The sequence below is a fragment of the Phalaenopsis equestris genome, unplaced genomic scaffold (genome assembly GCF_001263595.1).
Source record: "Phalaenopsis equestris unplaced genomic scaffold, ASM126359v1 Scaffold000840, whole genome shotgun sequence".
In the NCBI taxonomy this organism is placed as follows: Eukaryota; Viridiplantae; Streptophyta; class Magnoliopsida; order Asparagales; family Orchidaceae; genus Phalaenopsis; species Phalaenopsis equestris.
The window spans coordinates 4,893,180-4,907,231 of NW_018165280.1; the positions used below are offsets into that span (position 1 = coordinate 4,893,180).

General features: G+C 33.6%; 1 protein-coding gene across 2 annotated transcripts; it reads left to right on the forward strand.

Annotated features, from left to right (window-relative positions):
* The first annotated feature begins 231 nt into the window (after nt 1-231).
* LOC110031714 (calcium/calmodulin-regulated receptor-like kinase 2) lies at nt 232-13,810 on the forward strand. Of its 2 annotated transcripts, none has more exons than XM_020735064.1 (8): nt 232-510; nt 4,378-4,760; nt 6,051-6,204; nt 6,641-6,767; nt 10,072-10,157; nt 10,243-10,314; nt 12,865-13,068; nt 13,418-13,810. In XM_020735064.1, exons 2-8 carry the CDS (start codon nt 4,444-4,446, stop codon nt 13,736-13,738), a joined length of 1,281 nt encoding a protein of 426 aa, XP_020590723.1. In that variant the 5' UTR covers nt 232-510; nt 4,378-4,443; the 3' UTR covers nt 13,739-13,810. The 2 variants fall into 2 exon arrangements, with proteins under 2 accessions (XP_020590723.1, XP_020590724.1); XM_020735065.1 differs by having other exon boundaries at nt 433-503.
* The last annotated feature ends 242 nt before the right edge of the window (nt 13,811-14,052 follow it).

Genomic DNA, 14,052 nt, shown 5'->3' on the forward strand with positions numbered 1-14,052 from the left:
GCTCATGACTCGATAAACTCGGCTCACGAGCTCGTTAGCAAGTAGAGTTCTATTCGGCCCCGCTCATTTACACCCCCCCTAGCATCTATACATTTAAATATTTAAATTTAGTTGTTAGAAACATAAATATCTAGAATTGTGTGGATGTACAACAAATACCCCATTTCATTTATTTCAGTTCATTCCATTTCCTAGAAAATATATAAAGTCAAATTCTCCCATGTAAATCCCAAAAATGAAAATGATGCGGTCTTCACTCTTCGCCGGCAGCCAGCATTAATTTTTCCGCGGAAGCCTCTCACTCCAATCACATTTCCACGTTTGTTATTATTATTATTAATTTACAGTTGAAAGCTTTAACGCGAAGGCGAACCCCTCGTTCGGCTTGTCTGGTTTCCATCACCACCGGGAAGTGGCGAGTTCCTGTTTTCTGTTTTTCCCCACGCGCAGATGTTCAGCCGAAGGGAATCCATCATGGGGACGGCGGCTTAGTCGTTTGGGAGGTATCAGGTTTGCGTTTTGGTTTTCGTTACGCCTTTTGTCCGCCTGTTTTTCTTTTTTTTTTTTTAGATTTGATTTTTGAGCGGATTTGGTGGTTTTGCGAAGTGGTTTGCTTTTGGATGATCAAATTGCGTTTTGTTAGATTTGGTAGGGTTCATTTTTTTCCTTATAGATTTGGCCAGGGGTTTGAGTTTGCTGGTTCAGGTAGGTTTTTGTTTGAAGAAGAAAGAGGAGTGCGGGGTATTGAACTGTTTCACGTTCTATTGTCTGGAGGAACGCATGCTACGGTGCTCGGGTTTCTTGTCGATATCGGCGATGAAGTTCTGTGAGGAGAGTAAATTGATGACCGCAGGTGATTGCTGTATAAATATATGGATTATATATCGGGCTGTAATTCAGGGTCATTTACACGATAAAATAAAACTTTTAGAGCTTTAATTTAGGGCCTTTAGAGCACCGCTGCTAAACCGCCCCCCGGGGGCTCTTTTCAATCCTTTTTTTTTTATTTGTGCCACAGATATTTTATGCATGCTTCATCCTATGGATTTGATCATTTCTAATCTCAACAGTTGAAGGTGAAGCAATTTCCATTGCTATATATATTTTTTTCTTTCTGTGCGGCATGTTATGTGTTGTTTTCTGCCTTTTTTGGGAGAAAAGAGTAACAAATAAGTTTTGTCTTGTTATTTCATTTTTTGTGGAGTTTGTTAAGTGATTTTCCTTTGAAGAAGGATTGAGGATTGTTTGTGTATGATGTGCTCGATCTTTCTTCTCTTCATTCACCACACAACTGATAGGGAGGCTGTTTGATATATATTAATTCTAAATTACTTGGCTGGAACTCAGTTAGATGAATGTTATTTGACCTTTGGGAGCGGATAATTTGTTTGACTCGGCGGATAAATATAAGATAATTAGTATATTCAAAGCATTAAGCATATGCAAGAGTTTGTTTTTTCTTCAATGCACAAAGCAGAAAGTGAAGTGATGCTTTTACTAACTAGAAGGTTTATGATTTGCACATAGCATATACACATATTATGTTCATATAATAGTTATTGCTAAACTTAAGCCACATGAAATAATAGCTTTAACCAAACATAATAATGGTTCAACAACAATAATTTTCAGTTTGTCTAAAGCAAACAAAATAATCAAAGTTATAAATGATAAATTAAAGAAAGAATGCTTAAAAATTAAGAACACTTATAAGATTGAGTGACCAACTAGAGTAATAATTTTAAACAAATATAATGATACATTCAATATGAGATTTTAACTACTCAAAAGGAAAAGATCGAAAATATAAATGATGAAGTCATGACAAAGCACTTCAAAGAGAAAAAAACTTCTGATATTGGATATCTAACTAGAGATAGAGACATGGATGCATTATGAAGTAAAAGAGTGTGGAAGATGAGGCATTGAGAAGCATTCTCAAGAAGAATGTTGTGAGAAAAAAATGTAAGCATCACTAGCAACATGAATCATCGAAAAGCATATGAAAAATTATTGTTTAAGATAGGTTGAAGAAAAGAATCATCATAATGATGACAAGCTCTAACCGAAGTGAATGAAGCACCAATGAGCCACTAATTGAATGATTATGAAAAAATATTGAGTGACGAGAGCAAATATCAATGCTCATTTATTTTGATGTATGCTTAATCTAGCCATGATATATGAACCAGGATTTTGTTATGAGATGGAGTTTTGCACAAAATAATATGACATGACGTGATTAAGTTTCATGATATGCTCACTTTGCTTTTAGTTTACCTTTCTTAGGCATGCATCCATAGAGCTAAATTCTCTTAAAGCCTGTTTTTAATAGCATGGAGGATCACTTACGTTACAGTCATTAGAGGAAAGTTCTATCCTTTGAAGAATTCTACCCAGAGAGAATGTCTCTATTCACTTCTCTGCATTGGTTTATGAAAGAGCTCCAACCCCTTAAAAAGGGCAGAATTCAATTTTTGCAATCATTGAATATAAAAACTACTAGGAGTATCTCTCAACAAAGATAGATGGGGAAGGATAAATTTGTATGAAAGATCTCAAACGGACAAGTCTAAATCAATATTTTCCTTTGCTTCATATTTTTCCGCTCATGGATAAGATTTTGGAGCATTCAATCCTTTCATTTATGGACATCCATTTTCTTCCCCAGCCCTCTTCCATTTACCTTGCATGTTCTCTTGTTATTTTAGCGCCTTAATTCTGCTAATAATGGTCTTCCTATTTGTGTGCATTCTTGGTTATGTTTGTTGGATTCCACTCCAAAATCAAGATGAGTTATGAGTGGATCGACGGCAGCTTTCTTAGATCAGAGTGATTGGCTATCTTAATTTCTTCTATTTCAACTATTTCAACTATTAAATGACGTTAGACTTTTTCTTCATATACCTGATCAATCAAGGAAATCATATCCACAAACCAAGAACTTTGATTCATTTTTCTTTCCTTTGCAAATTTCCTGTTGTCTGACACCATATATCATACTAAATTCAATCCAAAGAATGCAACATTTTACATGTAAACAGAACTGCTCTTTATTTGACTTCTTTATGTTAGCTTTGTATTATGATTCATTGCTTGGACATAAGCACTGCCCCTGATTTGAAAATGAAGGGCTCAACTTTTGGGATAGAGGTGTAGCCCAAGTGTCCTTTGGGCGAGCAATGAAAAAGGAAGCGTGTCTTGCCACTTATTCACACTAAATAGGGAGACCCCCTTCCAAATATAGGCTGTCCAAATTGAAGGAAACTTGCAATAAAAAAAGGAGACCACAGCACCTTCATTTGGATTATTCTTAACCATGGTTTTTCTAAAAATCATTAAACCACATTGTTGACAATAAATAGTTGTATTTGTTATAATCAGCATGATCAGCTTTCTTGCCGATGAAAAAGATGTTATCATTTGTGATGCCAATCAATCAAAACTCAGGGGAGTTCATTGTGAAGCTTCATAATTTAGATCCACTATGCTGTACAAGTCTTGTAACGATAGGCGCTGATGTGGATTGGGCCCTTTAAAGTTGTGTGATTCATTGGAGGCTAATTGTCTCACAGTGGAGTAAATAGAGATAGAGAAATACGATAGCAAAGAGTACAGAGGATGCAAGGCTTAGTAAAAGATGGCATGACACATAATTTGAGCACTACAATTATACTCTTAAAATATTAAAGGTCAAACTTGTGTTGCAAACACAATTATTTGAGTTGTTTGTTTGTTTTTATAAACACATGTCAAATCAATTTTGTAACAAAGATATAACTTTCTAATTCCTACATAAAAAACATATTAAATGCATCGAGTTCCCGTAAATAGAAGGTTCTGGGAGCTGTTGATGTATGTAGTATTGTCCCTGAATTTGTGAAGGGGCAATGTCCATGACTTAAGCCGTTGATAAATGGATGGGTGGAGCTTAGTTTAAATTTTCTATGCATGATTATTTTCGCTTTCTTATTTCAATAATGACATACATTACATTTTCACCTTTAATAACAACAAATTATTTGATAACTATCTATCACAAATATATGATGCAACCTAACCATTTTTGTATACCTCCACTGCTTTTTGATACATTGAGTTTTCGATTTTTTTGTTTGTAGAAAAATCTACACTTATAAAATAAGTTTTACGTTTGTTCTCAAGGTGAAAAATATACTTAAATTTTGTCCGACAGTTTATAATCTAAGTGTTTGGCCTTTTCTCAACCAAATAGTTAATTTTTTGGCTGATATGTATGCATTACATTTTTCGTTGAATCCATCATCTCTATCATGACAACCGGAAACTGCTTTTTCTTAAAGAATAATGAATTCACCAATATATGACTGACTAGTGTCATTATCAATTTGGTTGCAGAAAGTTTGACCTTTTTCTAAGTCTTCAAGATGCTTTCTCTATCTGAAAATCAAAATATTCGAAGGGATGGGGCAAACCGATAAGATTATAATAGGTGTCACTGTTGGTGTGGCGGTTGGGATCATCTTATCTTGTTGTGCATTCTTCGCCAGTAGGTTCTGCAGAAAGCGTGCTCCTCCAAGTCTGAGTTCAAGAGAGCTTAACACACCATCTCTTCCCATACGTGAAAATGGTTTTGATAGCAGTATTGATTCCAGTGCATCACTCTCAATTCATTATGACCCGGAAGATGTGCCCAACAAAAGCAATTATTGGGGCCAACGAAAGCACCAGGAAAGGGATTTATTCAGTTCTTTCTCTGGGATTCCACGATACTTGTATAAGTATGTTTTAGAACCTGCCAATTTTTTCTCAATGTTAGGTTTATTGCTAGATATCTTCTGTTTGATTTTTTTGATCTAGCTTTTTTTTTTTTGCCAACTTGTTTACCTTGTTCATTCATCGTAATTTTAAACTCTATATTTTATTCTTATGCTAGTCAAAATTATTGTCTTCTCAGCTTTTCCATACTAGAGTGTTTTATATCTTCAAATAGGGTTAAATTGTTGAATTCTTATGGTGTTTTGATGAATATCACTCTAGCTACTATGGATTTAATCTATACTTTTTAATGTGTAAGTTAAGTCTCTTTGTTTAAATTCAATGCGCCTCTAATGAAGCAATCATGTATTTATAAGTCCAAAGATTTGTCTAAGAAAGAATCACGTGATTACAAGTTTTTAAGCTATTTAGTTTTGTGCTTTTCATACGAGTATACTAGTTTTGCTAGGTTGAACTTCTTTCCTTACTCTTTGTATGCTCGTGTTTCACTTTAAAAATCCCTTATAGTGCTCAGGTTTCACTTTAAAAATCCCTTATATTGTTACTTTTTATTTTAGCCCCAACTTCACCTAGTTAAATATCTTAATACGTAAAAAGATTTATAGGAGTCCATTAGTCACTATAGCCGCCATGTATCAAAATCTAACCAAGTTCAATCAGAGTGTTTTTTACCATGCTTGAATTGTACAAAGTCAGTTTGACAAAATTCATTGAACCGAGCTAGTGCGCTTTACCTTTATGCTATTCTTGTTTGGCTTTAACTTCCTCTTCCTCTTACTTTTGGTGTAAATTATATTACGGAAACATATTTTTAACTCTAATTTAGTTTTAACCCTCATTTTTTATTGTACATGTTAAACCCAATGACATTATTGTGTGTTTTATTATACTTTTGGTGCTAAAGCTGTGATTTGGCTATTAGCTTTTTGCGGAGCTTGTCTTGTTTATTGTAGATTAGTTTGTTTTTTCATTGTTATTTTGTATGCTTTATCATATTTTTTGTGATAATTCAATTGTGCAGTACTTTTCCTATGCTAGCCAAAAAGTCCTTTTAAGTTTATTAACCGCATTTTTAAATTTGTCTTTCCTTGACATATTGCTTAGATGATTTTACTTTAAAATTCATCACTTCTCAAGGAAAATATTCCTTTATGTTCCATTGAAGAATATAATGTAGTTGTGATAGATTATTGCAAATTTTTAAATTTGACCCTCTAAATCTGGATATCTTTTCTTATCTGATGGCCTCTAAAAAGTTGTGCCTGACAACATAATCTGACTATGCCATCTAGGGACATTCAGAAGGCTACACAAAATTTCACAACCATTCTAGGACAGGGATCTTTTGGTCCCGTTTATAAGGCTGTACTACCTACAGGTGCTGTGGTAGCTGTGAAGGTGCTTGCTAATAAGTCTAAACAAGGAGAAAAAGAGTTTCAAACTGAGGTGCGCGTCTCAGCTTATATATTGATTTCTACATTGCGGATATCATTTCTATTCAATTTTTTGGATTCAAATTTTACTCGTATATTTTTGCAAGTCACACACACACACAATTCAATTTTTTTTGGAACGCACACACACATATAGACACACACACACACCCAACCACCCGCCCGCCCGTGCATATATACCTACATACATGCATACTTTGAAAATCTTGTTCATGCTTGGCTCGTCTTTTGAAAGACCAAATAAAAATATCTATTGAACCAAACACGAGGTACTCATAAATATCAAATTTTTTCAACACATCCAACCTTTTCATGCAAAATGATTGCAAATTATTGGTCCTATTAATCATGACCAAGCAACTGAAGCCTTTAATTTATTTTAAATCTTATTTTTCTTAAATGCTCACGAATTTTTTTTATTGGCGCAGGTAGTTTTACTTAGTCGATTACACCACAGGAATTTGGTGAATTTACTTGGATACTGTGTGGACAAAGGCCAACTTATACTTGTCTATGAATTTATGAGTAATGGAAGTTTGGCTAGCCTGTTGTATGGTACGATCATTTTTTAAAAATCATGCTGCTCTATACACACACATATGATGCACTTTTTTCTTCTTGCGAAGCAAATATCTTTATCCTCTTAGATTTCAATATTGAGATTTAAATTTAAAATAAAAAAATGAATATTGATAAAGATGCTGGCATACATGATTCCACGAAGTTTTAAGTTCATCTTATTATTAATTAGTTGCATCACCATTTTTTCAATTGAGCTTGATTGAGTGGGAAGATAATTATCAACTTGTAACGATTTTGAAATTATTTGCATTTAATGGAATGCAGTTACCCCTCCATTCTAAACACAAGCATAACTAGAAGATTGTCCTTTATAGCGGCACGCATGTTCCTTGTTCCAATGAATCTGGAGAGTTTGCTTGTTCCTCTCTTGGGACAATGGCAATAATGGGAGATAAAGCGCTCCTCCAATTTCAAGGAGATTTTATTTGAAATGTATTGGGTTGCTATTGATGTGTCGACCTTGTTGTCAGATTTATGCTACGAACAACTTCCATATCATTTTTTGACCATTTTTTAGAGGATGTATTTTCTGCCTTTTAGGACATCCTCTGAGCTAGTTTACTTGTCAACCCAATGAAAATAATATTATCAATAATGAGTTTTGTCACAATCTTATCTTTGATTCTGTGAAGTCTTAAAACCTTAGGAAGAGCTTACTAAAATTCTGTACTTTTCGTAAGATGAGAATGATTTCTTTTCCAATTAATCTCTATGTTAAATGAGGAAATGCGCAAGATATAGGTTTTATAGGGGACTATTAAGAAATTAACCCATATAAAATCATGCAACACATTGGTGTAAATAACTAGGAGAAGCAAATTTCGAGAACTCTAATATAATCACAATCTTTAATGTATTTGATCTTACTTAGAAGTTGCTACCAATATGGTGAATTATACTCTTTCTATTTCTTCCTTGAGAATTCACATTCAACACCTTAATAAGTAGATTTACTTGTTTTATTTTAGTAACTACCATTTATATTAGGGGTTGTGTCAACCTTTGATGGTGGATATTAGGGATATTTTGTGCTTTGAGTTAACAAATCTACTTGTGAGGATTCATGGATAAATTTGCAAAAAACAGGTTAGTTAAGACCAAATTTGCATAAAAATTTTCATATACTTAATTTGTCAGAGCCAAAAAATTTCAATTTGTGCAAATTGATGTAGAAGGATTTCACTGGGGCTATACATTTTAGTTGAACTTCAAGTGTGTATTTTGTTCTACGTATGATGTTGCCCTTGTAGATACTTTACATATGTGATATTTATATATGCGACACTATAATAATCTCTGTTGGCTTCCTTCCGTAGAACTCTTTTACTCTTTAGTTCAATGGATATTAATTTCTTGGAACTATAGCATGTTTTTGGTAGCTTCTCAATTACAGTTATTTTTTTTTTTGTGGTATTATAAGATATTTTAGCAATTCATTTCTTTTTCCTTTTTTAAAGTATTATACTGTAGTTAGGAATTTAGGACTAGATGTGGTTGGGATTTAAGTGATAATTTTGTTATTCTGCTGAAACTAAGATTGAAAACTTATTTTTATTGGAATCTAAATTTACTAAGTTAAAACTGGTAGGATTAGGTTAGAACTTGGAGTATTTTGAGGAACTATGTATTTGGGGGCTCTCTTATGTCATAAATAAAATTTTTCAAGCTTGTAAAATATAATTTATAGTGCAATAAAATCTTATTTCTCTCAATTTTTTTCTGTTGTTGGATATGGATTCTTTGAGCACTAAAACTTTGATAACTATGTTTAGGAGGACGAGTGCTCTTTTTATAGATGTGCGACTTGGATCTTCGTTTTGGTGATCTGTATCCTTGCTCTTTATGCTAAACTTTTTTAGTGATTGGTTTGTTTTTATGATTGAAATTTTGTCTAGTTTGATGTGTGCTTGTGATTACCAATTTTTCTCCACTCAATATGGGTTGCACACATGGAAGGTAATCATTAAGATTAGAATCCTAAAAAAAGCCCCTTCTAGATGCTTACCTTATATCACGAACTTTCAAAATGCTCCCTGACATTCTTAATCTGGCCAAAACCAGTACCTCTTGAAGTATTCAACAATCTAGATCTCCCTTGTCAAGCTCTCCGAGTCGAGCTTCATAGTAGCCTGACCTCACAAAACTTTCTTCCTTGATATTCTCACCCGATGCGCTCTTACATGAACTTGTTGATTTTCTCAGGAAACTTTTGGAGGACCCTCTTCAAGAGCTTAGCAAAATTAGATTTCTCTATGAATTCTCCAAGGTCAATCTGAGATAGGTCTACTAGGCTCACAATTCTGCCATTCAAAGATGTTATGTTGGAAATAAATTTATGTGAAAAAAAATTATATTCTAGGAGGATTTCCTGCCATTTGAGGCTTTCAAAATTCATCCGGCGTATAGTTACTTCTTTCATGATCAGGCCCTAGGAGATAAATGAGATAAAAATTACTTGGCAGTTGCAACAATTTCGTCCAGGCTATGGCAACTCGTTCCCAGAGGTTGATTTGATTCCAGTTATTTTAAATTAGGAGAGAGGATTTAATTGTTACAGGAACTATTTCTGTTGGAGCCTATAAATAAATTTCCCTTGCCTAGGGAGCAAGAGGAGGAAAACTAGTTCCAAGAATCCATAACACTCATTTCTTTTGTAATTACATATTTAATACCTAAATTTTACTTTTTACATTTATACCACCCAAATCTTTTACATCACCTAAAATATATTACCATCTTAATTTTTAAAATGTGAAATACATCTTTTCATTCATAAGTAAGGTGGTATGCATGTAAAAATTGAAGTCTTCCTATTTTCAACTGGAGAACATAGAGTGATTCTAGTGGGCACCTCATTCGTTCCGCTCTTCTCCCTTCCATTCTCCGTAGCCGTGATTCTTGGATTAGGCATCTTTGTACTTTTTCTCTCCACCTTTTATTGATCTTTATGTCATATGAGTCTGGAGTAATCGCATGGTCCTGATCTCACGTATCTGAACCTAGTGATGGTCCTCGCTGGCCTTATATGTATTCATTACAAAGCCTATATGGCGCCCATAATTAAAAAGTTTTTATAATAACTCCTGTTATTATAGTTAGTTAAAAGTCAAACACTGTCAATCATCCATAACTTTAGCTATCGTTTGAATCATGATGAAGATTAAAATGTTATTGATTGCCCCTTGTGTAGAGAAAAATTTTGCTTAATATGTCCTGCTGATAAAATAAAAACTTTTAACTTATTAATTTATTGGCAAGAACCCACCTAATTCTGCAGGTGATGGTCCGCGCATTCTTAACTGGGATGAAAGGCTACAAATTGCGTTAGATGTGTCACATGGCATCGAGTATCTTCATGATGGGGTTTGTCGAGCTACACCTTAACCTTATTTTCTGATACTTCAATGGCTTCTTGATTATAACCAACTCGCTGGTCTCCTATTAACAGGCATCACCTTCAGTTGTTCATAGGGACCTTAAATCTGCTAATATACTCCTTGACAGGATGATGAGAGCAAAGGTAAGGCATAGGCTCTACTCTTGCTGGTTATCTTTGCTTTTTGCTCAACTTTAACTGTTTCTGTGGTCCCTTATGCATGATCTGTAATTTGTCTTATGAAGATTAATACCACTCAATTCTTATGTATTTACATGTCTAACACCTAAACTTCAATTTTTACATATATGCCACCTTACCTATGCATGAAAAAGGTGTATTTTAAATTTTTTTGATGTGATGTGAAGATTTGGGTTGTATAAAGTGGCAAGTTTAGGTGTTATGTAAATACATAAAAATTGGGTGGTAAAACAACAACAACAACAACAACAACAAGTCTTTATCCCACTAAGTGGGGTTGGCTACATGAATCCTTTTTCTCCATTGCGTCCTATTGATTGTCATATTTTTATTTAATTGTAATAAATTAAGATAACTTTTTATACAATATATCCAAGTCTTTCTTGGTCAACCTCTGTCTTTCTTAATATAGGTTTAATAAAAAACATCTACCGTCCTAATCGGATCATCACATCAGATCATCAAATGATTGGTGTTTAATGTGACCAGCCCTATCACCGATATATTCATTGCGCATTATCTCTAAGCGTAAAGCTGCTTATCCACCTAAGTGTTCTCATCTCGGCAACACTTAACTTAGTTTTTTGCTTCTCTTTTAAAGGCTAACAGTCTGTGCCATGGAGCATTGCTAGTCTCACAACCATCTTATAAATTTCTTTTTAAAGTCTAAATGGTACTTTTTTTTCACAGAATTGGCCCGAAGCATTCCTCCACTTCAAGCAACCAACTTGAATTCTACTAATAACATCCTCATCTATATCATCATCACTTTGAACAATAGACCCGAGATATCTAAAGCGTTCACACCTTTTAATGATTTGATTGTCCATAGTTATAACTCTGTCACTAGAGCTACTACTAGTAAAATGACATTCCATGTATTCTGTAGTTCTACTCAAACGAAGGCTTTTAGACTCCAATGTAGACCTCCATAATTCATGTTTTTTTCGAGCTCTTTCTCTAGCCTTATCCACAAGAAGGATATCATTAGCGAAGAGCATACACCAAAGTGCATTCTCCTGTTAATGTCCAATAAGAGCATCCATAACTAAAGAAAAAAATACGGGCTTAAAGCCGATCCCTGATGTGATCTAGCTGAAATAGGAAAATTTTTTGTCAATCCTCCTGTTCGAACATAAGTGACAACTCTAGTATACATATCTTTTTTAACTTGAATATAAGTCATTTCAATACCTTTCTTCTCTATAACTCTCTAAAGGATATCTCTTGGAGCCTTATCATAACATTTTTTTAATTCAATAAAAATCATATGTAGATAGATCCTTCTTATTCTCTCTGTACTTCTACACAAACCTCTGAATAAATATATAGCTTTCATAGTAGACCTCTCCGACATAAATCCAAACTGATTATGAGAAATCTTTGTAATACGTCTTAACCTAAGTTCAATTACCCTCTCCCATAATTATGAAGTATGACACATCAAATTAAATCCTCTATAATTTGCACACTTTTGTGCATCCCCCTTTATTCTTAAAAATAGGGACCAACATACTCTTCCTCCACTCCTACATTTTTTTTAGTTTTAAAATAATATTAAAGAGTTTAGTAAGCCATGAAATTCCCAAATCTTCTAAATTTTTCTACACTTCAATTGGAATATCATCAAGTCCTACAGACTTTCCACCATTGTTTTTCTTTAAAGCCCCATCAACTTCTTTTTTACTAATCCATCAACTTCTTTTTTACTATACTAATGCAAAGATAAAAATGAAACATTTTATTATTATTAACGATTGGGTGGAATTCATCTAAATTCCCCTTTATCTTATGTGGTATCAATTTGGTTGATTGACTCATTTCTGTCAATGTGAGTGCTAATTAGATGCTTTAATGATTGATATGATGGACATTTTCACTCTTCTTGCACAGGACATCAACACCATGAGACGAGAGAAGGCGTTTACATTTTATTCTTATTTTATAACTTGTTCTTGTTTTGCTTTTATTTGACTCAATTTATATTTGGAATGCTTTACTAATTTTTTGTTTCCAACATAGCTAACATGTTTAACAAATAGAAGTAGAAGCTATAATTATTCTAATGTTTGATTTTACTAATATAGTCACTTTATTCCATAATTAGGTCATTAATCACTATTTAGTTGAACCCAAATTGAGCCGAACTAATCTATGTTGCCATTCTGATTATTATTTAATGGCTCAGATATTTTGATTTTTTTAGTAAAACCGTATTCACTTTGTATTTTAAGTAATTTAGTATTGATTATGAACTTGTTTTGCTACTTAATCCATTTATTATCATCTTAATGTTAATTTTCATGCCATTCACTATTCGTTAATGGATTTTTTTCCCCTCCAACAACTGCTTTCATAGACAATTTAGGGATTTGAAATTGAAATTGAACTCCAGAGAATGTCTATTTAGGGATTTATTTATTACATATTCTCCTTGCTGTTTGTTGAATGGTTACTGGTTCAAAATTCTAAAGAACTCTAAGATGCAAACAGGTGGCTGATTTTGGGTTGTCCAAAGAAGAAATGTTTGATGGAAGGAAATCTGGACTCAAGGGAACGTATGGCTACATGGATCCCAGTTATATGTCAACAAGCAAATTCACAAAACAAAGTGATATTTATAGTTTTGGTATAATACTATTTGAACTCATTACTGCCATTAATCCGCAGCAGGGTTTGATGGAGTACATAAATCTTGTAAGTCCTCACCATGCAACTCCCCTTTCATATCATATCAAAAATACTATTGTTTAAACTTGAAAAAAAAAATGAAATACAACATTTCAATTTCATGCATAAATACGGTAGCATATATGTAAAAATTAAAGTTTAGATGCTAAATATCTAATTACATAGGAATTGAATGATATGCATGTAAATCTTTCTTCATATTTTTATCTTCAACTATGTTTCTTACAGTATCATACATTTTTATCCATCTCTAGCACATGAAGAGCCAACGGTCAACAAAATATTGACAGATTACATGATGATACACCAAAAACTGAATAAAGATTTGCACTTATATTTTGGCTGTAATTTTCAGGCAGTGATTGGCGGTGGGGATGGAAGAGATGAATGGGACGAGATAGTCGACAAGAAGCTCATTGGCAACAGCAACATCGAAGAGATCCGGCTTCTCGCCAACATAGGTCATCGTTGCCTGCACAAAAACCCAAGCAAACGGCCGGCGATATCGGACATCACTCAGGCCATCTCAAGAATCAGGCAGCATCATAACGCCCGGGAACAAAACACGTCTATTTCCGAAAATGATCCTTCTGGTGTCTTCAGTAGAATAGCACAGCAGCAAATTGAGCTGAGTAGTTTGGCTAATATTACAGATTTTCCATTACATCAAGAGTGAGTTTTGAGTTTTAAATCATTTATGTCATTTTCCTTTTCCACAATAGGCAAGGGATGAGTTATGTATTTGGCCCTTCCCTTTAAACAGGAGATCAGTGTTCTGAATTGCTATATTAAAAAAAAAAGATGAGGAAAAATGAGGAAGAAAATTGATCTCTTTTAAATCTTTTAAATTGTTCCATTTTGTTTTTTTTTTTTTGTTGGCCATGTTTATACATTATTTATTTATTTATTTAGGGGTAATTATACTAATTGCACTTTAAATTATGTTATTTATAAAACTAGCATCCAATTTTTTTCTCTTAAAACTATCGA